The sequence below is a fragment of the Amborella trichopoda genome, chromosome 3 (assembly GCF_054954075.1).
Source record: "Amborella trichopoda isolate Santa Cruz 75 chromosome 3, AtrichopodaSantaCruz75HAP2 v2.0, whole genome shotgun sequence".
NCBI classification, from domain to species: domain Eukaryota; kingdom Viridiplantae; phylum Streptophyta; class Magnoliopsida; order Amborellales; family Amborellaceae; genus Amborella; species Amborella trichopoda.
Window position 1 is genome coordinate 7,286,633 of NC_142338.1, and position 26,003 is coordinate 7,312,635.

Here is a 26,003-nt window from a genome sequence, read left to right on the forward strand (position 1 = left end):
GCTCTAGCTGGGAAAGCGCATCGCGCCATTGTTTGAGGGCTATGTTAGTCTACGATGCCTTGGCTATTTATATGTTTGCTCTAGGCACCTCTTTTTTTAGTGCATTTAAGATTTAGTAGTCAGGTTTCCCTTGTTAGAGGTAATCTTGAAACAGAGGGGTAGTTGGTTATTTCTTTGTTGACTCCTTGCATTAATTTAAGCTTGTATAATTGGCTGCTTTCTCTCTTTATCGAAAACAAGAGGCAGAAGAAGCTTGAAACATAGCTTCCATATTTTGTTGGTTGGCGGGTTGTAGGCGGTGGCGTTTGACTGGTAGTTTCCGCTTGTGGCTTATCACACTCATGCTTTGCGCTACTTCACTTTGTTTCCACAAAGCCGATGGAACCCTATTAATGAGAGGTATTCAACTCCGTTGGTTTGAACTTTTCGTTGGAACGTTTTCCTGGAATTTCAGGGCTGAAGCCTTCTCAATTTTGCAACCAACGCTTAAATTTATTTTTTTTAAAAAAATCTGAGAATGTTTTTCTGACATTTCTCGGAGCTTTCTCAATTTTGCAACCATTCTATTAAAAAAAGAAAAAATAAAAAAAATCATACACACCTGTAAGTGGAATGGAAGGAAAATATTAGGGATTGTCAATAAAGAGTTTCTGGATAGTTTTTTCATTAGATGTCAAATTGGATAGTTTGGGGTGAATAATGAAGTCTCGACGATTTTTTTTTGGAACTTTGTCTATGACTCTTTACAACCATCCATAATGAAATTTAAGATTTTTACATATAAGTGATCGACAGTCCCAAAAATTGATAGCTGAGGAGTCTTGAGATTTAACGGAGACTATCGCATCTAAACTCCTCGGAACTCAACTGTCGTAGAGGCTATACTCAATCTCTCGGACAAAAGATATGCTTGGCAGAAGACTTCTAAGCGCGGATCTATCTAAGAATCATTTAAATGATTATTCTAATAAATAAGTAATGGGTTTTCAGTTCTGCGAACCTTTCCTCCAAAGGTTAGATGGTCCTCTATTACTTTTTTTTGTTTTTTACTTGGGAACTTAATTTAATATTTTAAAATAATCTTATATAGTTTATATTTTACAATCGAGTTTAGATATTATTATAATTTTATCTTTTTTTTCTAGTGAATTATGTATATAAATTTTAAAAATATTTGAATTAAAAAAAAAAAACCAAATGTCCCCTTAATACTAGAGGGCCACTTTGGTAATTTCATTTATTTTATTTTAAATAATTTCATTGGTATACAAGCAAAGAGAATGAAAACACTCAATTTGAGATGAATCTAATGTAAAACAAAATACATAAAATTTAAAAAATAAAATTAATTGTAAAATACAAAATATATAAGATTATTTTTACATATAAAACATAAGATTTATATGTAAATTTCCCTAGCTTTAAAGCAAATTATAGAGCCGGACCTTTATTTTTGTCCTCTCTGGGAGGTTGGTTTCTTTCAATTTGCGATTCAGTCCTAAAAATGTTCCTAGGGTTTTGCTACAGTGAGTAGTAGGAGAACACTTCCCAAGAGATGCCAAAGCAGTTTTCAAAATTCCAGGTCAAGTGCAACTGGGACTGGACAAAATTCCAGGTCCACTAGAAAGGAGTAATGTAAGTGTACTCCCACTGGAACATGCTACAGGCACAAAAAATCATTCAAGTGGACCACGAAGATAGAGGCGTCACGTATTCATCCACGAAAGAAGAGAGAGAAAAGAGTGAGAGAGACAGAAAGGTACGACAGTAGACATCTCATATCCAACCATAAAGAGCAACATGGACGCTCACATGGTCAACAACTTGTCTGCCTCTTACAACCCTGCACCTGTTTCCCATGTGGACCACCCAATCAACCTTCTTCCCATCTAACTTCCACTCGTAGAAACAAGTACCCCCTCTTGTTTCGCTTACTTAAATCTCGCCAATTACCTTACTAAAACTTCTTCGGTTAAAACATCAGCATCAGTTTAGGCTTCTGAAACCGATACTAACAAGCAATAGAAAGAATCCAATGACGTCAAATTTTCATGAATTTCTCTTTCTAGATTATAAAGAGTTGGCACCCAACACGCATCTCTCCAATTGTGGGGTCAATAGATACTACAGTACTTCATTGATAAATAAAGAATTTCAATAATCTGTCCAATCTTTCTCCCTTTTGGTACTCATGAGAAAGGAAACAATGCTGCTGAAGCCCAATTCTAGTAAAAAACACTCTCATACAAGTGTATATATCCCTTAAATATTAAACAAACAAAATTTCAGAGGCTTTGAATGTATCCAGCATGTGTGTAGAATTCATGAATCCTTCATAATCAATCAGCACTCGCCACGATACTGACAGTGTCATCGAAGTTAGAATGAAAACCAAGAATTGGGTTAAAATATGTGAGACTCTGGTTCATGGCACCAAAACGAGGTCTTCTAAAGGTTATTTAGTCCCATACCACCTTCAACAGAGTCGATCGCATAAATATTCAACCCTTTTGTTCGGCCTGGTGCACCACCTTTAAGAGAAGACGCATCGAGAACATACCTGCCACACCAAATAAGAAACTAAGCAAATATACTCCTTGAGAAATATGCTTCTCTAAGGGACATAGAGCAAAACAAGGGAAAATAATGAAAGGAGAATGACTCTATCTAAGAGCTTTCTTTAGATGTGAGTTAGAAATACTCACAGGATATTTGATGGTTTTCCTTGTTCAGTAGTACCACCGTGAATCAGAACCTTTTGATCCATTTCAAGCACTAGATGTCCTTTCGGTAGCACAATGCTTTTCGTACCTAATATGATTGGCATTGTGAGAGAGGTAGATTAGGCTTCATGCTGTAACATTAAGGCATAGAGAGTATAGTCCAAGATAGAGGAACTTACAATGTTGACGTGCCTCGCCATTTTCCATATCAAGGCCCAAGATGCTCTACACCATAATAATGATTCCATCAGACCCAAATTCCATATCAAAAAACGGTTCTCGAATCCAAATAAATGAGAGAGAGAGAGAGAGAGAGAAAGAGAGAGAGAGAACCTTAAGATTGGCATAACACATTTCGAGGTCGTCATTCACAAGAATATGGTCAAATAGATTGGATGACCGACCTTGCTCAAGCTCTGCCCTGGCATTTCTAAGTCGCTTCTGAATCTGTTCCTCTGTTTCGGTTCCCCTGTTTATCATCCCAGACATGACTTTTGTTTGGTTATTTTCTCATGATAACTAGTTGTCTAATGGTTGTACAGGAAACTCTAGTTCTAGACCCAAAGAAATAAATTGTAGAGACTTCAAGATATCAATATTACCTATCACGAAGCCTCTTCTCGAGTTCCTCAAATGAAGGTGGGCAGATAAAGATGAATATAGCCTCCAAAGAACTAGCCCTCACAGACCTTACTCCTTGAACATCAATGTCTAGAATGCACCGCTGCAATTTAAAAATCAACACACAATGTCAGCCTACAATCTATATAGATAAACACCCTTTTTGAAAACTGTTATATAATGTCTAGAGAGACTGAATAAATGAGTCTCCATACGATATACATATGAGACATAGTACAAAAAATATACTGTAGAGATCCCTTGAAAAGACAGATGAAAAGCAAAAGTCTCCACCTTTCCGGCATCAGTTACAGCCTCGACAGCCTCAATGCTCGTGCCATAGAGATTCCCATGCACAGATGCTGATTCAAGAAACTTCCCATCTCTTATATCCTTCTCCATAATACTTCTGTCTGTGAAGTGATAATGAACTCCATTCTTTTCATTGCATCTTGGGGACCTGGTTGTGTGGCTCACTGAAAACCCAAAAGTAGAAGGGAATTCTTTCATCAGCTTAGAAATGAGGGTTCCCTTTCCCACCCCAGAAGGACCACTGATGACTATTGGCACTGGACTGTCCCCTCTCAGTCCCTTACTCCATGCTACCACTTCCTTTCCTAGCTTTTTCCTTTGCTCTTTGACGTAAGGCGTATCAACCTATTGATGAAAATCATAAAAATTAGATTTTGGGCTTTCAGTTTGAATCTGATATCGTCCATCACCAGAAATATAAGAGAAGGAAAACTGAAAAAGGTATTTTGAAAAACAAATAAGATAAACTTCTGCATTGGAGAGGACGATAACCTGAGAATGAGTCATCTTCTGAATGTAAACTAGTTTTTCTGACATGGATTTCGAAAAAGAAAAGAAAGAATATAACAATACGAGGTATATTGAGAAAAGGAAGCTAACAAGACCCAATTCTGAAAGTCAGTCATTTTCTGAATCTCAAGAAAGTTTCGCAGATATGGGTTTCAGTCAAGGAAACATAGACAAACAATTGCAGGAAAATATCTTACCCAGTGAAATATTTTAAGAACAGCATCGAAGAAAATAAAGACACATCATACAAGACAAGGATGGGGAAAATAAATTAGACAGAGAAGTTTCAGGCATATTCTGCTCATGTTTTATAGTGCGGGATTCTATAGAACTCGCAATCACTAGTGCTAAGATACAAATAACTTGATTCCATATCGAAGGAAAACTTTTAGCCAGCACAAAAATTCTTAGAATGAAAGTCCTCACTAGGGAATACACTGATTGCCATTGTCATAGCCCCCAATAATTCTACGTGTTGCCTTAGTACATCACTGTAGGACTATTAAAGACTAAAACCATTAGCAATTACTGACCACACAAAGGAAGTGAGTTAATTTTATCACGGCCAAAGTTCCATTTTTTTGAGAGAATTTTCCAAAGTTCCATTGAACTAATCAAATCAAGTACTCTAATTGAACAACAACTTTCTTTTCATAAAAATACAATAGATAGATGCTAATAGCAAAAAGTCAAATGACCGAGTAAACTCTTTAGTCCTTGGCAATTTCTGTGCATGTGGTCAAATGTGGCCTAAGTAATTCGCATCATAAATAAAAAGGATGAGTTTCAACAGCATTCAGACCTCAAGAAACCATATGCTGTCGTCTGTCGGAGCATCCCTCTCAAGAACCAGTATCCTCTCTTTGTTTAGAAGCACAGATGAGTGAGCTTTAGAAATAACATGCTTTGTGCCCAATACAATAGGAACCACCCTAACCAAGCATTTAAAAGTTAGAGGAAATAAAAGGGGGAAAAACATCCAAAATGTTCTTAACCAAGAAATTGACTTTACCAACCAAACTCACCATTCTCCAGTTGACTTGTGGAAAATTCTTACACTCTCAGAGAAGATACCTTCATCAGAACCTCCAATTACATACTGCAAAATCAAAAGTAAGCATCAGGGGAGGAAGGGGGAGAGGGAAGAGAGAGAGTATGTCACGTTTACTCACAATTTTTTCGCTGATCAATGTGGCAGTCTGAGAACCTGAGGATTGTAAGTTGATTCCGGAAGGCATGTCGACTTCTAAGTCATTCAATGAAACATCATGTACCTCCCCCTGATGATTTGAATCACAACAAGGGAAAAAAAGAAGAAAAGAAAAAGAATGAGGACAGCACCTTAAAAGGCTTGAATCACATGTTTAACCAACTTTGCCTCTGATCCTCAGAAAGGAGGGGCATAATTGTCACAAATTAACTTTTGGTTGATAAAATTGGCAGGTTTTCTCTCTAATAACACCAGCAAAAGAGAAGAAATCAAAATTTCCTTCTTTTACTCTTTTTATCAATTCATTATAAAACAGAGCTATTTAGAAAGAGTATATCTCACCATTAAAGGATTTCTGTCACCAAAAATGAACCCTTTCAACCTGCATGAGAATGCCAAAAATTATCCTCTTGACTAACAAGAAATAAACAAAAGATATACAGACAAATAAACAAGCAAAAATTATATAAACAAAAAATTCGAAAGTAGGGTAGAAATAAAAAAGAACTTCAGAAAGCAAAATGCCCAAAATATATCATTCCAAATGTTAGCTAGATGCTGTCAGTATGAGCGTCATAGACATATATAGCGACAGAGAGGGGGGATCCCTACCAGTTCAATAAATTTCTCCAACTGTGCTTCAAGGCGAGCCTCTGCTTTAAGTCTTTGGATCTGAAGACGTTCATGATCAATAACAGGTTTACAAGATGTTTAAAAACAACACAAAAAAAATCACCAAGTTGGTTTAATTTCAGGAATCGTGAAAAATAATAAACTCCTAAAACAACCCGAAATAAACCAGAGATTTGAAAATCACAGACCAACGAATAACAAAGGTCTCCAAGAAAGAGAATCTCAAGATTGGTGCGTAAGAACAAAACCAGTTGCCCATATTCAAGCTTATAAGAAAAGCAACCAGAACTTTGTTTATTGAGGCCAATCAAAATTTCAGCATTTAAGGAATAAAATAATATATAAAAAAAGAAAACCCCCACAAAATAGCATCAGGAAACTTCTACCAATCTAAGGCCACAATCTCTAAAAGGCATCAAAGAAACGATCAATGTGGAGTTACTTGCTACCCAAGCCTTCTCATCAATGGCAAGTTGGACTAGAATCATCTAAAACGTTAATTATATGCCACAATTGGGGAATTTCAGGCCAACAAGAATCAGAACTTCAAACTCACAGATACCCAAATAAGAATTAAACCAATATACCAAAACTTTCATCAATGAAAGTATCCAAGAATATGATAATAACAACACAGAGATGCCCAACATCCAAAACTAAACCAAAAGTAGAATATCTATATCAGCATTCCCACCTAACGATCACCCAACCGAAAAATACAACCAAATGCTGACCAGAAAAAAAAAAAGAAAGACAATTTGTGTTAAAAATTGCCAATTGTGATTGACCCAAAGAAAACAAAACCTTTTATCTTGTTCAGTTAATGAGAAAGATAAAAGACTGAAATGGATGAAGTTTATGAGTTGGGTCTAACCTGATGAGAGAGAAAATCTAGCGAGCTATTTTCTTTTTCTCGCTTTGATCTCAGTCAAATCTCATTGAATAAAGAAACCTTCCATATGAAGAAGAGACGAGAGCAAGACACTTTATAGAGCCTTCGAAACGAGCGAAAGACAGAAGTCTTGCAAAACCGCGTTTACGAAACCAGGGAAAAACGATTCTTGATTTTCTTCATTTTAGAGAGAGAAAGAGGGAGGGAGACTTTCCTTTTGATTTTGCCAAAGAAGGTTCCCGGCTTTCCGCAATCAAAGGGTCGCTTTAGGTTGCGAAATTTGACATAAGTACCCTTTACTTTTTCGTAAGTGACATCCATGTCCCTGCATAGTAATACCACTATACATACATATGATACGAACATGGGCAATCAAGTGGGATCGCCGTTAACAGGCGGCCATCCCGTATATGGTAGAAACGCGGGCTTAACAATAAATATATTTTTTTAGAAGATATTACTGTAGATTATTTTTTTATTTTTCTTTCAACCAGCATAAAAAAACCTTAAAATATTTCACGATACCCCCTCAACTTTTCTTTATGTTTATTCACTTTTGGCCACAAAAACCCGCCCCAATAAATTGTTTTATTTCTTTTCAATCCAAAAACTGTTTTAACCCTATTAGAAATAAATGAGATGAAATAAAACAATTTGTTAAGGCGAATTTTGGTAGCCAAACGTGAATAAAAGTAGGAGAAAAGAGATAAGGGGGTACATTGAAATACTTGAGGTTTTTTTATGTGGCTTGAAAGAAAAATAGAAAGAGGGTCTACCGTGAAATAAGATGGGAATTATGGATTCTGTATAAAAATTTTCATTTTTTAAATATAATTTGATCCTAATTTTTATAGAATATATAATCTTTAACATAGAGGTCATGAATACGATTTTAAAAAAAAAAACCAGAAATAATAATTATGTTAAGAAAATATTTGGACAATTAAGGGCCGTTTGGGTATCTGAAAATATATTATAAGGAAATGGATTACTAGAAAATATGATATTTACAATGTTTGGTATATTTATTAATAAGAAAATTGATATAGATTACACAATATTTCTCCAAATATCATGAAATCTATTACACTCGGAAACGACTAGGAAATCTTTTACACTCGTGACGACTAATCTTTAAAAAACTATTTTTTTTCTAACATCCTCTTCTGCCTCTCAAGCTTCCCTTTTCCTTCTTAACGATTCAAGGCCATTTTTAAATTATAGTATCAATTTCTATCCTCTCATCATTTTACTCGAATCCACCCTCTTATCTTCCTTGCCTCCTCAACCTTTTTCTCTATTCATCACTCTCAAGCTCCCCTTTTTCAGATTCAGACAATTTCTAAATCATGGTATCAATTTCTCTTTCTTCATCATACATTGCTCTTCCTTGCTTCCTCAACGTTTCTCTCTCTTCATCAGAAACTGTATTTATGGAAACCAAATGTTCTATGTTTGCTTATTGATATTTATATAGTTAGTCATCTTTGCTTAGCATCTCTTCTCTGTCCCTCTTCGAGCCTCCCTTCTCTATCCCTCTTCAAGCCTCCCTCCTCTGTTCTCTCTCCAAGCGATTTCGAGCCTCCCTTCTTTATCCCTCTTCGAACCTCTCTCCTCTACTCTCTCTCCAAGAGAGATGTGCGGGTAAATTACAATGATTATTTTTTTCTTCTCTTTTTTTAAAAAATATTTTTTTGATATTAGATTTAGATCGAGACAAAAAAAAGTGAAAAATTATATTTTATTTAAATTATAATGATTACTCTTTGGAAGAAAAAGTACTTTTTTCGGATTAGGGTTTAGATAGATAAATTACTTACACATTGGCCTCTTCCAATATTTTAATCTAATTTTTAAAATACTTTATCATTTTACAATAATTTTTTTAAAAAATACATCACCATTTACTATATTTAAACTACAAATTAACGATATTTAAGGGTTGTGACTAAAATAGTTTACTCAATGTTTATGACCAATATTAATTCACACTATTAAGTTATTGTTCTTTGAGGCATGACAAGCATGGTATAGTCATGCTATATTTTAATATTAAATAGGAATATCCATTTTAATATTAAATAGGAATGTCTTCAAATAGACCATTTATCTTTTGTGAATGGAGGTCACAAACATTCTCAAATATTAGATGTCAAATTGGATGGCTTGAGGAGTCATGAGTGAATATTTTTTTAAAAAAAATTCTATTTATTTAATGCCACTAATACAACCATCCATTTTGAAATTTAAAGGACAAGAATGATTGTGCATACAAAAGATAAATGGTCTATTTGTAGATAATTCCATATTAAATCGCTATGTCTAATAAAAGCAAATTTAAGATACAATGTAGGCAATTCCATATTAAACCGTATCAATGGTCTCTTTGTAGACAATTCTATATTAAATCGCTATATCTAGTAAGAGCAATGTAAGAGCAAATTTAAGGTGTAGTGTGGGCAATTCCATATTAAACCGTATCAAGTAAGATCAATGTATTTCCTTGGTTCCATCTAAATACTACCCAAACAGTAACATTCCATTTGCATGTAATGTATTACGTAATAATGTAGTACACCAGTAATATATTTCACATATAAGATATTTCTAGGTATCCAAGCCTCTTAGTTACAATTGTTTTTAGATGGACCACCTATTTACATCCATCTTTAAGATGGATGCTTTATACCTATGAACTGCAAGTTATAGAAATGCGGTTTAGCCCGCATGAAACAAGTGTTCATCAAGTAGTGCGTCCAACAAATATAAGATTTGGTGATCCCTATTCAGGATAGCATTGGGACATGTGGCCTGGCCCTAAAAAAACTAGGGCCTAGGTCACAAAATGTGGCTTGTGAGCCAAGCCTAGACCATGCCAAGATAGGCTCGCCTGACCCATTCTTATTTTTGTATCTTTTTTCTCTTTGTTTTTTCCCAAATAGGGACAAGGTAGGGCCTGGGCTGGCCTGGGAATAGGCCTAGGCCAAGCCTATTGCCAACCCTAATCTTGATTCAAAATTATACATCTAATTTGGGTCTACCTTAGACCTGGTTGCGTAGGTCCGAGTTGGGATTGACCTTGACCCTACCCAACCCACTTACTACTTTCTGGCCTTATTATATTGGTCCAATCAGTTAAAATTGGACACTTAAATTGTCCAAATTGATCAAACATTAATTTTGATTAATTTTTTGTTTGAATGCACCTATTACAAGATTCGAATTAGTCAAATAAACTAGTCTAGTTAATCATGAAAACATTATATAGTAATCAAAGTCAAGGGCATTCCAAACCCTTTCTTAAGATGTTGAAAACTCGTTCGAGGTATATTATATATAATTATGAAATTTAAAGTTCCAAAAATATTATACAACACATAGATCTATAAAAAGTTTGAAATCTTAAAAATAAACGTGTTACAAGATGCAATATCTTTACCCTTTAAATCTTGTTTTTTATTTCCATATATCCCAATGTCGAGATTATTTCCATATATCCCAATTTCGAGATTATTAATGTTCGAGTTTTCCAATATTAGAACATTCTTTTACTGTGGTCTTTTAAGGTGTGCCAGTTTAATAGTATAGAGTTGATGCATTATATAGAAATTTTATTGTACATATGATAGACAAGTTTATATAAGCCATCCACCTTATACTATAAACGTTATGCCTCGCCTCAAAAATTATTTCGACGTTGGAAAATACTCAAATTGATCACCTCATCATCGAGATGTGTAGTTATTAAAGAAAAGAAAGTATTTCAAGGCAGTGCATCTCAAGATTTTTACTTGGTTTTATGTCTGCTGCATTTGTATCATTTTTTGAGCTTTTAAATTAGGGAAAAGTTTACATAAAGCCAAGGTTCTAAGCAATCAAATAAGATCACCTCAAAAATTTAATTAGAAGAGGTTGTTTTGATGCTCAAATAGCTTCATCTCGACATCTAGATGCATGGACATAGAAAAAAAAATGGATTTCAAGTTTTGGAAATAGTGCATCTTGTAATGTATTTTTGGACCGTCAATTTTCAATATTTTCAAGTTTTCATAGGTCACTTGATCTACACTATATTTGAAACTTTAAATTTTATAATTAAAGGTGAAAATATATTTTTAGGCTATCAAAAGGATTTTCAGTATTGAAGCCACATTTCTCGACACTATTTGAATGTGCGCTTTATTTTGATTGTTTAAAACCTCAGCTCTATACAAATTGTATCCTTTCGACACTATTTGAATGTGCGCTTTATTTTGATTGTTTAAAACCTCAGCTCTATACAAATTGTATCCTTTAAATTATGGGGTGGAATTAGATTGTCGGACGCATAGAAATAGTGCATCTTAAGATTTTCAAGTGGTTATATGTCTGCTCCATTTGTATCATTGTTTGAGCTTTTAAATTATGGGGTGGAATTAGATTGTCCGGCCATTGTAGGGGTTTCAAACACCAAAATTACACCTTCTAGCAAGATTTGAATGAAGGTTGATTACTTATATAAACCACACTCTTTTATATATGAAAAAGTTTAAGAAAATGTTGTTTTAATGTTGAAAAAACCTCTAATTGATCATCTTGACATCCAAATGTATGAATATGAAAGAAATAAAATAGTTTAAGTCCCAAAAATAATGAATCTTGCAACGCATTATCTAAATCGTCCATTTTCAAGATTTTCATATGCATATAGATCTATTTGATTTTAACCACATTTTGGAGTTTAAAATTTTACAATTAGATATGAAAACAGATTTTGAGATAATCCTGAAAAAAATTTCACCAAAATTACCTGTTATGATAAATTTTGGAGGTGCGCCTTAATTGGATTGTTTAAAGTTGCAACCTTATAGAAACTACACCCTATATATATTTATATATCTTTTTATGGTTAACATTTATAACTGGTGTAATGGGCCAATTTTTTATAGTCCTTACTTCTTTATTCTATGAATAAGAACACTTTTGCCATTAAAAAATGTATCATTTTTTGAGCTTTTTTTATTATGGGTTGGAATTAGAGTGTCAAGCCATTGTAGGGGTTTCTAACACCAAGACTACATTACCTAGCCCGAATTGAATGATGGTTGATGACTTATATAACAGCATTCTTTATATTTTTATATATCTTTTCTGTGGTTAACATTTATAAAGGGGTGCAACTGGGGCCAATTTTTTATAGTCGCTCAATTCTTTATTCTATGGCTATAAAATGAATAAGAACATTTTTGTTATTAAAAATTGTATCATTTTTTTAGCTTTTTAATTACGGGTGTGGAATTAGGTTGTTGGGCTATTGTAGGAGTTTCCAATGCCAAAATTGCGTCTTCCGACACGATTTGAATGAAGGTTGATGACTTATACAAACCGCATTTTTTATATTTTTATATATCTTTTATGCGGTTAACTTTTATAAAGAGGTGTAAATATTTTTTAGTCACTCAATTTTTTATTCTATGGCTATAAAATGAATAAGAATATTTTTTTCATTGAAAATTATATCATTGATATTTTTACTAAATGATAAGAACGTCGAGAAAAACCCTAGGTACTTCATTAATACATATGCCATTAGTAAACATTTTAAAAAACATCATTCTCGACATGACAAATATATCTTTTGTTCTTCTCTGAAAACATCAATATTCTTTTTTATGATAAAAATACCCATACGTATTTTATAATCACATAATAAATAAAAGAGCAACAAAGTTGATTCCAATTTTCCTTCTCTTTTTAAAATTTAAAATGTAATATGCCGTATTTTATGGGGCATCAACCATAGAAATACACACAGCCGGAGACACGCATGAGCTCACACACAATTACTTCTAGTCATTAGACGTCCATTTAATTTTTAAATTTTTTAAATTGGAATTACACACTATAAGACAATTTATCTTTGTCACAATGAGGCCATAATTACTTCTAGTCATTAGATGTCAAATTGGATGACTAGGGATATGCCATGAAGTTTGATACTGGTTTTTGAACTTTGAGTCTAGTCAATGACATTCTTATAATTACTCGTTTTCAAATTTGACCGACAAGAGTATTTGTTTAAATATTGCTTGAAAGATGGAGAATACAAAGATTTCTAAATTTTTAAATATTGAATACTCTCTCTCCCTCCCCTCTAATCATGTCGTGATGTTCAAACTATTTTTGCATGTCAATATGATATAATTAATATTATATTGCCTTGTAAATGAGTGATCTTTTATTTTGTATATTTATGTCCATATGATATAATTAATTTCATATTTTTTGTTAGTGCGAGTTTAATAGAAGAATGAACGTCTAAAATTTGGTGTCAAAATAGTTTATAGAAAAAAATTAAAAATAAAATAGTGTAGAGACGTGACATTTTGATTGGGACAATCTTAACCCTCCATTAAAAAATAGACGGTTGGATAAGAGGGAGGATGAAACTTCTATATTATAAAAAAAACATAGAAAGCTTTCCCTATTTGCATTATTAGTCACATTTTTCTTTATGTAATATTTGTATATTCATCTTCTTGGACGAAGGCAGATCAGTAGATGAAATGGCTTCAAAGTTAATACGTGACTTTTGAGTAGAGTTTTAGAAATTTGTTTTTATGATGCATATGCTTACGGCATTAAAGTTCTCTAATGCATGCTTACGAGAGGATCTAGCCATTCAAGCTCATTCATAAAGAAAAAGTATATATATATATATATATATAAAATGCGTGCTCATGCATGTATGCGTGCGTTGGCTTTGATATGCGAGTAGGTATGACATGTTAGGTAATAAACTTGGAAAACCATGGAAATTGTGAAGCATTGAATTTGTATAATATTTAGTTCAAATATTTGGTTATTTGAAAATATTCAAATTAAATTGGGTATGTGTAGTTTTAAGTTTTTGAAATTTTATAAAATCATCTAAATGTATGGACTCTCAAATAATTGGAGTTTTGAAATGAAACAAACTGATCTAAGTATGGAAATTAGTATTAATTAATTAATAAATAAATTAATTTCATTTAATAGATGGATATCTAATTAAAAAGCCATAACACTTGGTTGACTAGAGAGAGAGACCAGGATTACATGATGTAATTGAAGAGAGAAAGGAAAGTTGGTTGGGGAGAGAGAGGGAGGATTTCATATAGTAAAATAAAATGTTTACTATTTTAAAACTTGCAATATTTTAAAATTTTATTTCTTTCTTTTCTGATTGTAAATTCAATTTTAATATAAAATTTATAAAAACAATCTTTAAATACTATTTTTCATACTATCCATCCATGCATGTCATAATTTAGTTGCAACCTACAAACAACTAAATTTCCACACTGTGAATTTAATATTTTGAAATGTCAAAATAAATTACACTTTCTTTACTATTAAAAAAAAATTATTATAATATATCATGTATTTTAAAAATAATATTTCATTCACTTTTAAAAATTATAAAAAATACTTAAATGTTGTTTTCCATAAAAAATTCTAAAATTTGTAAATAGTTTATAATAAATTTCTTATTTTTTTCAAAATAAATTGTTATAAAACTATAGAAACCATATCTATATTTCCATCACAGACAATGACAACAATACCATGATGTTATAGATTTCATTATGTTTCTATCGCTTATTTATAGGATTACTTACGTGAGTGCTTATTTCATTCTTAGGTGTTGCACGTAATGTTGCACGTAATCCAACAAGTATCAATAAAATAAATGGCTCATTTAAAGTGGCATTTGTATTTTATTGGTAAGGTTTTTCCTTGCGGGGGACATTGCACATGCTTCCAACTTGTAAATATAAAAAGGTACGTACAATAACGTAATCTATACATATTTTTTCTATATAACTTATGAAATAAGCTAATCTTTCAATTCCTTTCACAATACTAAATATTAATTAAGATGGGTCATTTGAGATATTAAACCAATAGAAAAAGCGGCCGGCTGCTGGAAATAATTGTTTAAAGTACTCGTGTATTTGAATTGTGTGCGATTGCAACGCCTACGACTCTCTTCAATGTGCTTTTGCCCAATTAATATTCATTTGATTTATCTTAAAGCAACGCCAATCAACTAACGAGATGCAACGTTTTAATAATTTGGAAACTAAGAATCCTAGGTGGCAAGGTTGCTAGGTGCTTTTGAAGATGGGTGCCAATGGACCCGAACCGACCCGGGACCCTACCGTCTGGACCCGGGTCTAGGTAAGGGTCCAAGAGTTGGACTCGACAGGTCAGGTTTGGGTCCATGTGGACCCGATCCGACCTGAGCAGTGTTATTATATAACTAATATTGAATATAATATTTTAATAATATTTAATTAATATTTAAATAAATATAACTTTTTTTATAAGGCGTGGTTTCCATAAGGTTACAACCTTAAACAATCCAATTAAGGTGCACCTCCAAATTTTATTATAACATATAATTTTGATGTAAAATATTATTGGGATTATCTCAAAATCTATTTTCATATATAATTGTAAACTTTTAAATTCCAAAAATGGTTAAAATCAAGTAGATCAATAAACACAAGAAAATCTTGAAAATTGATGGTCTAGATAGAGTGTTGTAAGATGCACTATTTTTAGGACTCAAAATTCTTTTTTTTTTCATAGTCATATCTCAATGATCAATTAGGAGTGTTTTTCAACATTAAATCAACATTTTCCGATAGTTTTTTTATGTGCATCCGTAGTTCTACATTTTAAGGTTGCAACCTTATATTATTTCTTTCTTTTTTATATATATAATATTTAAATAATACATGTATATATTTAACATATATATATATATATATATATATATATATATATATATATATATATATATATTATTTAGGATGCTTAACTATAGAGTTATCTATCATTGTACTCAACAAATTTAAACACATGTATATCATTGTTTTGTACATGGAGATTTTTTTTAAGGGTATTTATGGTCTTTATGAGGGGTATGACATCATCCATATTTGGTATGACATCTCTCACATATAGCACACACTTACTAAAAAGACCTCCATGTACAAAATAAGGGAATATAAATGTCAAAATTTGTTGAGTACAATGATAAATTACTCCATAATGTGAGCACCTTAACATAACTACATATATATATATATATATATAATTTATTTAGTTTTTATTTTTTTGGGTCGGGTCCAATCGGGTATGGGTCTAGGTCTAGGTCCTTATTTTTGTTTTCGGGGTCTTAGACCTGTTGCCACTTGCAATTTTGAATAGGGTGAGGTTTGTATAAGGTGCTTTCTTATAATGCGGAAGCAAAGTGCACTTCTAAAATTTGTTTGGAGATGTAGTTTCGATGTCGGAAACCTTATGATAGTTTGAAAATTTATTTTAATATCTAATTATAAAATTTAAAATTTTTAGAATAATTCATATCAAGCATATATATAAATATTTGAAATTCTTGAAAATAGACAATCTAAATAACTTATTACAAAATACATTATTTTTAAGACTCCAAATTCTTGTTTTCTCGTATCCGCTTATCTCATGAGAATTTTCAGCGTTAGAGAGGATTTTTTAGATGCATCTTACTATTGCCTCAATTGTATTAGGTTTCGACCGTATATAAACGTTTTTCCAAATACAAGTCATTCTATTTTCACGTCTCTCTGTCGTTGTTGTTAAGTTTATTCGATTCTTTTTCCCTTTAACAGATATTCATCCCCCACTTCATTGGGCACCATCGTAGCAAGCATGTGAGTAGACACAATAAAACCTCAAAAACTAAAAGAAACTAAACAAAATATACAAGGGAAGACATAAATTTACAGGTTAAAACCCCTTATAGAATCATTAAAGGGGTCAAGCCATCATAATTTATATTTGAGTTTTGCTTTTAAATTTGCGTGTGGTTTGCATAGAGCCGAGGCTCTAAACAATCAAAGTAAAGCGCATCTTCAAATAGTATCGAGAAATATGGTTTTAATTCTGAAAATTTTTGTGATAGCCTTAAAATATATGTGCATCTCTAATTATAAAATTTAAAACTTTAAAAATAGTGTAGATCAAGCAGATCTATGAAAACTCGAAAATCTTGAAAATTGACGGTCCAAAAATGCATTAATGCATAATTTCCAAAACTTAAAATCTATTTTTTTTTTCTCATTTCCATAGATCTTGAGGTTAAGATGATCAATTTGAGGATATTTGAGCATCAAAATAACCTCTTCCAGTGAAATATTTTAGGTGTGACTTTTATTTCAATCAAGTACCTATTTAAAAAAGGTATAAAAAATTACCAAATTACACTACAATTAGGGACACTTTGGATATTGGCCTCCAAAGATGCCTTAATAAGATGAAAAAAGTATGCTGCTTGTTTATGGTTAGAAATAATGAACAACTTGTTTTTTTGTCAAAAAAATTAAAATAACGAACAACTTGCTCAATATTTGAAATGAGGAACAATAAGAGATATTTATATAAAATAGGGGCATTTGAATCATTGGACAAATAGTATTTATGTAAATAAAGGGTATTTACATTAATCAAATGGGGTATTTATGTAAATAAGTGATATTTATATCGTTTGTTGTATATAACCCCTATTTACATAAAAGATTGTTTTAAACTATTTATCTTTTGTACATGGAGGTCACAGTCATTCTCACTCATTAGATATCAAATTGGATAGCTTGGAGTGAGTAACAAAGTCTGAGAAATTTTTTTTTTATAAACTTTATGTTTATTCAATGACACTCTTATAACCTTTCATTTTGAAATTTAAGGGACAATAATGATTGTGATCTCTCTGTACGAAAGATAAATTGTCTTTTTATAAAAAATATCTTTACATAAATACCACTTATTGTTCCCCAATTCAAATACCGAACAAGCTTTTTGTTATTTTTATCCTTGATTAAGCACAGGTCATTTTGTCATTCTATTAAGGTAATAAAATTATCGAAGTGTCCCTAATCGGTTAGTCTCCCACTATCGAAGCAGAGAAATTTAGGAACTTTTCAATATTTTTTCTAAAATGTACTTGGTTGAAATTAAAATTTAGAAACAAACCCTCAAATGTTATTAGTGATCATTTGATCCTTTTAGTAAGGGATTTCAACCCATTGATTAATATTTACCAAAATAAAATTTGCCGTATATAAATTACATAGGGAGGTATGCTTGCCCAGTTAGCAAAGGATAAATCTATCAAGATTGGGAAGATTGACTAGTCAAATTGGTTATATAGTTGATTGGTGCTTTAGTCAATTTAGTCTAAAGTAAAAATTGGGCTAAGTTAAAAAATCAATCAAAATTAATGTTTGACCTATTTTGATCCGTTCAAGTTACGGCTTTTTATCAATTTGACCAACGAAATAAAAAAAAGGTACATTTTTTTATAGGTATTGTATATTACGAGACTATTTATCTGCATTCACAATCACTCCTAGCTATTAGGTAACTTGTGGTTTGTCATTAAGTTTAAATTTTATCTCTTTTTTTTGTTTTTTTATAAAAAAATTGAGTCTAATCAATAACTCTTATAACTACTCGATTTGAAATTTGACAGCTAAGTATGATTGTGATGATATATTTATATAAAAAAAATAGATAATTTTTGTTTAATTTCATATTTTTATCCGATTTAGAGAAAGTATAGAATGAAACCATTTACCTTTTATACAAGGTGGTCACATTAATCTTGACCGTTGATTGTGAAGTTGGGTGGTTGCAATTATTCCATTATCAAGCTCAAACTTCAAAAGAAATTTTTTCGAACTTTATGACACACTAAGCTATCAAATTTCACATCAAATGGTCGTAAAAAACTTCGACCACCTTATATCAAATATAAATGGTCTCATTATATACAATCTTTTTAATTTTTTATGTTAAATTTGATTTATCTAAATGGAGCAGCTGCCAAACCGATTTTGAATCAAACACAACCCTTGCCGACTCAGCTGCTCATCTAATTCTATTACACATGTAATGTAGTGCGTAAGGACACGCGTAAATAAAAGCCGTGTTCACGCAGACACGCGTGCAAGAGAGCTGGAAACCTATAATCATCAATTAATGACCTCTTTCTTAACCACTCCTTTTTTGGGTTGTTAAGTTGGATCCTACTGTCAATAATCACACAATACACTACAAGCAATCACCATGCCAAGACACTTACCGGTCAAATAATCAATAACATTAGTCCTCCTAATGCAATAATATGATTTATATAAAACTGACGCCCTAAACAATAAACAATTAAAGTAAGGTGCACTTTTTAAATAGTATCAAAATATAATATTTTAGTATCAAAAATTTTTTTTGATGCCTTGAAAATTCATTTTTATTTCTAATTGTAAATTTTAAAAATTAAAAAATAGTGTATGTCGAGCATATTTATTGAAAATCTTGAAAATTGACAATCTAGATAACACATTACAAGATGCACTATTTTCGAGACTAAAAATCTATTTTTTTTCATATGCATACATTTCGAGGTCGAGATAATTAAATTGAGGGTTTTACTGTATCAAAGCAACCTCTTCCAATGCATTTTTGAGGTGCGCCTAAATTTGATGGTTTAAGGCCTCAACCCTATATAAACTTTTTTTATAACGCAATGAGCCGCTTTTTAACACTTACGTTCTCAACCGTCATGTGCTGTTAGAAAGTAACTCTATGGCATATTCTCTAGCGAGTCGGGGCGTTTTCTTTCTTGTAAGATAATGAGTTGTAATGGAAAGTATCTACTGGAAGTCTCAATTATATTTCAAAAAAAATAATAAAAAACTCAGTTTAACATTTTAAAGTCCATTCCCTGCCAAAAGTAAAGAGAAAATCGATTATGAAAAAAACAATGCCGTCTATAATGGATTTGAATTGGGGTTTGGACATGGGTGATTAGCAGTTGATATTAGCAACTTTAAGAACTCTCACGTTTGATTCCTATCGTTGAATTACCTTGGGACAAAAGAAAAAAAATCGTGATGGATTTATTTAAAATAATGTGATTATCTACAAAAAAATAATTTATTTTTTGTATATAGAGCTTACAATCATTCACATTCATTAGATGTCAAATTAGATAGATTGAAATGAATCGTGAAGTACCAGAAATTTTTTTAAAATTTTTGTGTCTTTTAACGCTCTTACAAACAATGATTTTGAAATTTAAGGGACAAGAAGATCTCTTGAAATTTTATTTTGGTACGTCACTGTAGGATAAGAGATTCATTACATTAAGATTTAATGCCTTAGGGGATTGTATATTGTTATACAATTCCGTAATGATATTACAATACAATGATATTTTTATAAAGAGTATACAACCACTACTTACTAAAACTGTAGGATACAGTTTCTATGTAAACATAGCATACAATTAGACACTGAATATCTGCTGCAGTTGTCATATGGCAGTTATCATATTTGTTCACATATATAAGGAAAAAGTGTATATAACATTGCAACCTTAAAATGCAGAATTAAAGATGCACCTAAAAAATCCATCGAAAAAGGTTGTTTTTAATGTTGAAATACCCTCTAATTGATCATCTCGATGTATAAATATGAAAAGAAAAAAAGATTTTGAGTCCCAAAAAATAGTGCATCTTGCAACATATTATCCACATCGTCATATGTTTATAGGTCAACTTGATTTTAACTATTCTTTTAGTTTAAAATTTTATAATTAGATATAAAAATATATTTTCTGATAACGGTGCGGTTTGTATAGAGCCTAGGCTCTAAACAATCAAATTAGAGCCTACCTTCAATTAGTGTCGATAAATGTGGTTTCAATACTGAAAATTTTTGTGATAGCTTTAAAATATATTTTCATGTTTATTTATAAAGTTTAAAGCTTCAAAAATAGTGTTCATCAACAGATCTATGAAAACTTGAAAATCTTGAAAATTGACGGTAAAAAAAAGCGTTACAAAATGCATTATTTCCAAAACTTAAAATTCATTTTTTTTTTATGTCCATGCATCTTGATGTCGAGATGATAAATTTGATTATATTTGGGTATCAAAACAACCTCTTCTAGTGAAATTTTTGAGGTAGGCTCTAATATGATTATTTAGAGCCTCGGCTCTATATAAACTTTTCCCTTCAGATAATCCTAATAATATTATACACCAAAATTACATGTTACGATAAAATTTGAATGTACGCCTTAATTGGATTGTTTAAGGTTACAACCTTATAATGATACCATTTACTTCAAATACAAGGAGGTCACCATCATACGATTGGATATGAAATTCAATTGCTTAAAATGTGTCAAAATATTCAAGAAAGGAAAAAGTTTATATAAGGATGCTACCTTATAATGTAGAACTACGGATGCCCTTCAAAAATCCATCGGAAAAGTTAGTTTTAATGTTGAAAAACCTTTTGATTGATCATCTCGACATCGAGATGCATGGCTATGAAAAATAAAAAGATCTTAAGTCTAAAACATAGTGCATTTTACAACATATTATCTACACCGTCCATTTTTAAGATTTTCATATGTTTATCGATCTACTTGATTTTAACCATTTTTTATAATTAAAATTTTATAATTAGATATAAAAATAGATTTTGAGATAATCTTAAGAACATTTTACGTCAAAATTATATACCATGAAAAAATTTGAAGGTGCACCTTACCTCTACACCTACGGATGCATCCATATTCAAACTGCACCCTTCAAGAAATATTATTTCAGAATTTGTTCTTTGTCAATGACGCATCTCCAACCATCCCATTTCACATCTGGCAATTTTTTTTGCTTGAACCAAAACAAAATGGTCCAGTGATATATATTGGGATATATATTTCCTTATCATAATTATTTTAAAGGAAAAAGTTGGGAATAGCCCACTAGCTCATATAAACATATGACCCCAATAACCCAAATTGAATTTGAGCAGATCTGACGATTACGAATGTTCGATAGTGTTTGAATTTTTTTTTTTCTATAAATCCAAATCACTTGAAATTTTAGGTGTGTGTTCTTATCATTAAGATGCACCTAATAAAAATATTAAAAAAATTATTCACAAAAAAAAAGATCAAAACACCCAACAAAACTTTTCGGGAGTATTTTGGTCATTTTATTTCATGTAAAATAATTTTTTGATATTTTTTGAAGATTGCCTATTTTTTATAAACTCACGTTTAAAATTTCAAGTGATTTGGATTTGTAGAAAAATAAATAAAATTCAAACACTACCGGACATCCGTGATCGTCACATCGGTCCAGATTCAATCTAGACCGTTGGGCTCATATGTTCATATGAGCTAGTAGGCAAATCTTAGCTTTTTCCTATTTTAAACATGAGTAATGATCCTATGAGATCCTCCGACACTCATGTGTGTAGGACTCCAAAGGATCATTATTAAATTTGGCACATATCTCTAAAAAAATCAAGTCCCGCACTCATGTGATAACTTTCCTAGAAACTTATGCTAAATTTAATGGTGATCCTTTGAAGTCCTACACACGAAGGTGCAGGAGGGTCTTGTAGGATCATTACTTTTAAATATAGGTTAAATTTACTTTACTTTTAAATTCGGGACCACAATGGTAAGATATGGAGTTAGGCTCCGGCCATGATTTTGGAATGCCTCTCTTTACCATCAACTCAACAAAACTTTTCAACATATGTTTAGAGATTGTATGCTGTCTGGCTTTGCCAAACAGTTTGGGTGAGACTGGCCACTGATTTTTGGAAGGAGATTGCATGCAAAGAATAGAGATAGAGAGAACAGCAGCTTCCCGCCAACCCACCCAGCAGAGCGATGCCCTTCACACAGAGAGAGAGAGATCATCTCACCACACGGTCCAAACAAGCGCAACTGTGAGCATCAATGGCCGCCAGTGCCTCTTTCCCGCTTCCTGCAAAATTCCGATTTCAACAACCCCATTCATGGCCACCCTCCCATACAGACCCAATCCCCAACACCCTCCTCTCACCCTCTCTCTACGAGGCCCAAGAAGTTAATGGCCAAGACGACATGCCAAACCTGCACCAAGAATGGCCAACACTTCTGCGAACATGCAATGGGTTCAAGGATTTGAAGAGAGCAAAAGCCCTTCATGGCTTCCTCTTGAAATCGACCTCTCCAAACTCCATCTTTGAGAGCAACAATCTGATCAATATGTACTCAAAATGTAGTTGCTTAGATAGTGCTCTCCAGGTGTTTGCAGTGATGCCCACAAAAAACCCAATCTCATGGACTTCAATAATCTCGGGCTGTGTTCAAAATGAAGAGTTTAGTGCTGCAGTTTCCATGTTCAAAGAGGCCAATCAAAGAGGAGAGAAAATCAATGAGCACGCATACACTGTGCTATTGCAGGCTTGTGCTATTTTAGGGTTGGGTTTGGGAAGACAGCTTCATGGGTTGACAGAGAAATTTGGATTTTCTACAAATCCCTTTGTGGGCACTTCTCTTGTTGCCATGTATTCTAGAGAGCGATACATTGGAGATGCACAGAAGGCATTCGAAGGGATTGCAGAGAGAGATGCACGGTGCTGGAATGCCATGATTGCAGCTTATGCACAGAATGGCTATGAAGAGGAAGCCATTAGAGCTTTCTGTGATCTTATGCAATCTTCTGGTTTGGGTTTCAATGAGTACTCCATTGGCAATACTATCAGTGCATGCTCTGGTTCCAGGGGTTCTTGTGAGGGCAAGCAACTCCATGCTCTTGCCATTAAATCTGGCAGTTTTTCTCATATGTGTGTTGGAAATGTAACTATTAGTATGTATGTGAAATTAGGCCTCCTAAGAGATGCAGAGATGGTGTTCAATGGGATGAGAGAGAAAAATCTGGTTTCATGGACTGCATTAATGTCTGGGTATGCTCAAAATGGTGACAGAGAGAAAGCACTTGGTGGGTTCTTAGAGATGCATGCTTTGGATGTGGGTTTTGATTCATCTAGCTTGACAACTTTGCTTGAAGCTTGTTGTGGCTCTGGTTGTGGTGTCCAGGTTCATGCCTTAGCGATAAAGATTGGTTATGTCTCAGATGTATATGTGAGCACCGCGCTAATAGACATGTACTCAAAATGTGGAAAGACAGACTCCGCATTTCTGATTTTTAATGGCTTATCAAAGTGGAATGTTGTTTCCTTCAATGCTGTTGTAGCTGATTGTGCCCGAAAAGAGAGCCACCAGGAAGAAGCACTGGTTCTTTTTAATGACCTAAGATTTACTGATGTAGAACCTGATTCAGTTTCTCTCTCATGTCTTATGAGCATTTGTGCTAACCAGGCCTCTATAGCTCAAGGGAAGAGCTTTCATGGATGCATCATAAAGTCAGGACTAGATAGTGAAATTATGGTTGGAAATTCAACGATAAATATGTATGCAAAATGTGGAAGCATCAAAGATGCTCAGAGGGTGTTTGAGGGGATGGAAAGAAAAGACTTGATCACTTGGAACTCTATGATTTCCGGTTATGCACTCCATGGACAGGGGAAGGAAGCTCTCCAAAGCTTTGAGGAGTTGGAGAGAGAGAGAATCAGACCGGATGAGGTCACTTTATTGGTTGTTCTTCAAGCTTGCAGCCATTCAGGCCTATATAAAGATGGCCTTCACTTATTCAAGACAATGGCTGAGAGGTTCGAAATCAAGCCTCTTATAGAGCACCATGCCTCTATGGTTGACATCATGGGGCGATCTGGTCTTCTCCCGGATGCGTTGAGTTTCATTGAGAGGTCCCAATTTTCTCGCTTTCCTTTGCTTTGGAGGACTTTGCTCAGTGCCTGTAGCATTCATGGAGATGTAAACCTCGGGAAAATTGCTGCTGAAAAATTGCTTGAGTTGGGGCCCGATGACTCGGCATCATATATACTGGTCTCAAACATGTTCTCAAGCAAGAGAATGTGGGGTGAATCAGCACAGGTGAGAACAGCAATGAATGATAGGAAGATGAGGAAGGAGATGGGTTGCAGTTGGATTGAGGTTGAGAACAAGGTCCATAGGTTTCATGCAAGTGGGAGAGAGCATCCAGAGAGCAGAGAAATATATGAAAAGTTGGAGAGATTGAGTGATGTGATAAGAGAGAAAGGATATGGGCCTGCTACAGATGTGCCTGTTGGATGAGTTGTGGTTGGGTTGAAGGGTGAGAAACTGAAGTACACTAAGATGCAAAACTATGTGCTGATTGAACAACGTTATAAAGACTTACATGTATAAAATGGCGCAGGAAAGGGAAACATGATGAGAGAGAAAGGGCATGTACCTATAAAGCATGGATACATTGAAGAGTGAGAGACAGGTCACCGGAGGGATGGATAGATTGAAGAGTGAGAGACAGGTCACCGGAGGGATGGATACACTGAAGAGTGAGAGACTGAAGCAAATTGAGACCTTAATAAAGTGATCTAACGGAGAGTGGAGGGGAAAAAGTGAAGATGATTGGAACATTAGTCTCGACTATCAATAATAAATCACTAAGGACACGTACGCGTGTAAATATTTTTATAAAAGTATTTTTATGTGAAAAAACCCTCTCATATGACTGATGTGGGAGTTTTTTTTACACGTAGCCATTTGATGTGAAAAACTCTGTACACAAAAATACGAGAGAGTTTTTCCATGTGAAAATCCCTTTACAAAAATATTCACGCCTAACAAATGTGCCCTAAATCTAAAAGAAATACTACCAACATATTGCCCCTCTATGAATTCAACATTCATAGTGAAATTAACTGCACATCCTCCAACTTGCTTGTTAGTTTTAGAACGCCGAATGGACATATAATATGCAGAAAATGCAAATCCATCTCAATCCCTGTCCTACCCACTCCCCATGTCTACAAACAGAGAGAGAGAGAGAGAGAGAGAGAGAGAGACTGTGCCAATGCATAAACAAAGTGAAGAAGCAGAGGTAGCATTAGAGCAAAACATCCACCATTTCGAAGGCCAATCAGAAAGCCAACTTTACCTTTTCAATTAGGAATGCCAGTCCCAATTAACAGTCATGAACTTATTTATATCAAACCACCTCTGCCGCATGGCATGCATCCCATGCAACAAAAAATGCAAGAGAGAAATGAAAGAGAAAAAAATCAAAATAAAAAAGGGCCTATGAGACTATCATCCGTGTGAGATACTGTTACTGTAAAATAT

The 26,003-nt window shown here is 33.2% G+C and overlaps 2 protein-coding genes across 5 annotated transcripts; one reads left to right on the forward strand and one right to left on the reverse strand.

Moving 5' to 3' along the window:
• Positions 1-2,106: 2,106 nt before the first annotated feature.
• Positions 2,107-7,069, reverse strand: LOC18428971 (guanylate kinase 2). 4 transcript variants are annotated; one of them, XM_006838267.4, is made up of 12 exons: positions 6,884-7,069; positions 5,989-6,048; positions 5,719-5,758; positions 5,339-5,446; positions 5,192-5,265; positions 4,969-5,098; positions 3,639-4,001; positions 3,326-3,447; positions 3,057-3,192; positions 2,903-2,948; positions 2,706-2,811; positions 2,107-2,560 (listed from the first exon to the last, which is right to left on the reverse strand). In XM_006838267.4, the coding sequence occupies exons 3-12, from the start codon at positions 5,719-5,721 to the stop codon at positions 2,449-2,451; spliced, it is 1,200 nt and encodes a 399-aa protein (XP_006838330.2). In that variant the 5' UTR covers positions 5,722-5,758; positions 5,989-6,048; positions 6,884-7,069; the 3' UTR covers positions 2,107-2,448. The 4 variants fall into 4 exon arrangements, with proteins under 4 accessions (XP_006838330.2, XP_020519715.1, XP_088719301.1 ...); XM_020664056.2 differs by having other exon boundaries at positions 6,198-6,970; XM_088863175.1 differs by lacking the exon at positions 6,884-7,069 and adding an exon at positions 6,396-6,775.
• Positions 7,070-22,449: 15,380 nt separating this feature from the next.
• Positions 22,450-25,069, forward strand: LOC18428970 (pentatricopeptide repeat-containing protein At3g02330, mitochondrial). Its single transcript, XM_011623145.3, has one exon. The coding sequence runs from the start codon at positions 22,734-22,736 to the stop codon at positions 24,972-24,974; it is 2,241 nt and encodes a 746-aa protein (XP_011621447.1). The 5' UTR covers positions 22,450-22,733; the 3' UTR covers positions 24,975-25,069.
• Positions 25,070-26,003: the final 934 nt, after the last annotated feature.

Excerpts from the sequence above, each read along its gene's own strand:
- LOC18428970 (XM_011623145.3), top strand. The coding sequence starts at position 22,734 with ATGGCCGCCAGTGCCTCTTTCCCGCTTCCTGCAAAATTCCGATTTCAA.
- LOC18428971 (XM_006838267.4), bottom strand. Across the intron at positions 5,099-5,191 it reads CACAAGTCAACTGGAGAATG|GGTGGTTCCTATTGTATTGG; the intron begins GTGAGTTTGGTT and ends ATGCTTGGTTAG. Across the intron at positions 4,002-4,968 it reads ACAGCATATGGTTTCTTGAG|GTTGATACGCCTTACGTCAA; the intron begins GTCTGAATGCTG and ends TTTCATCAATAG.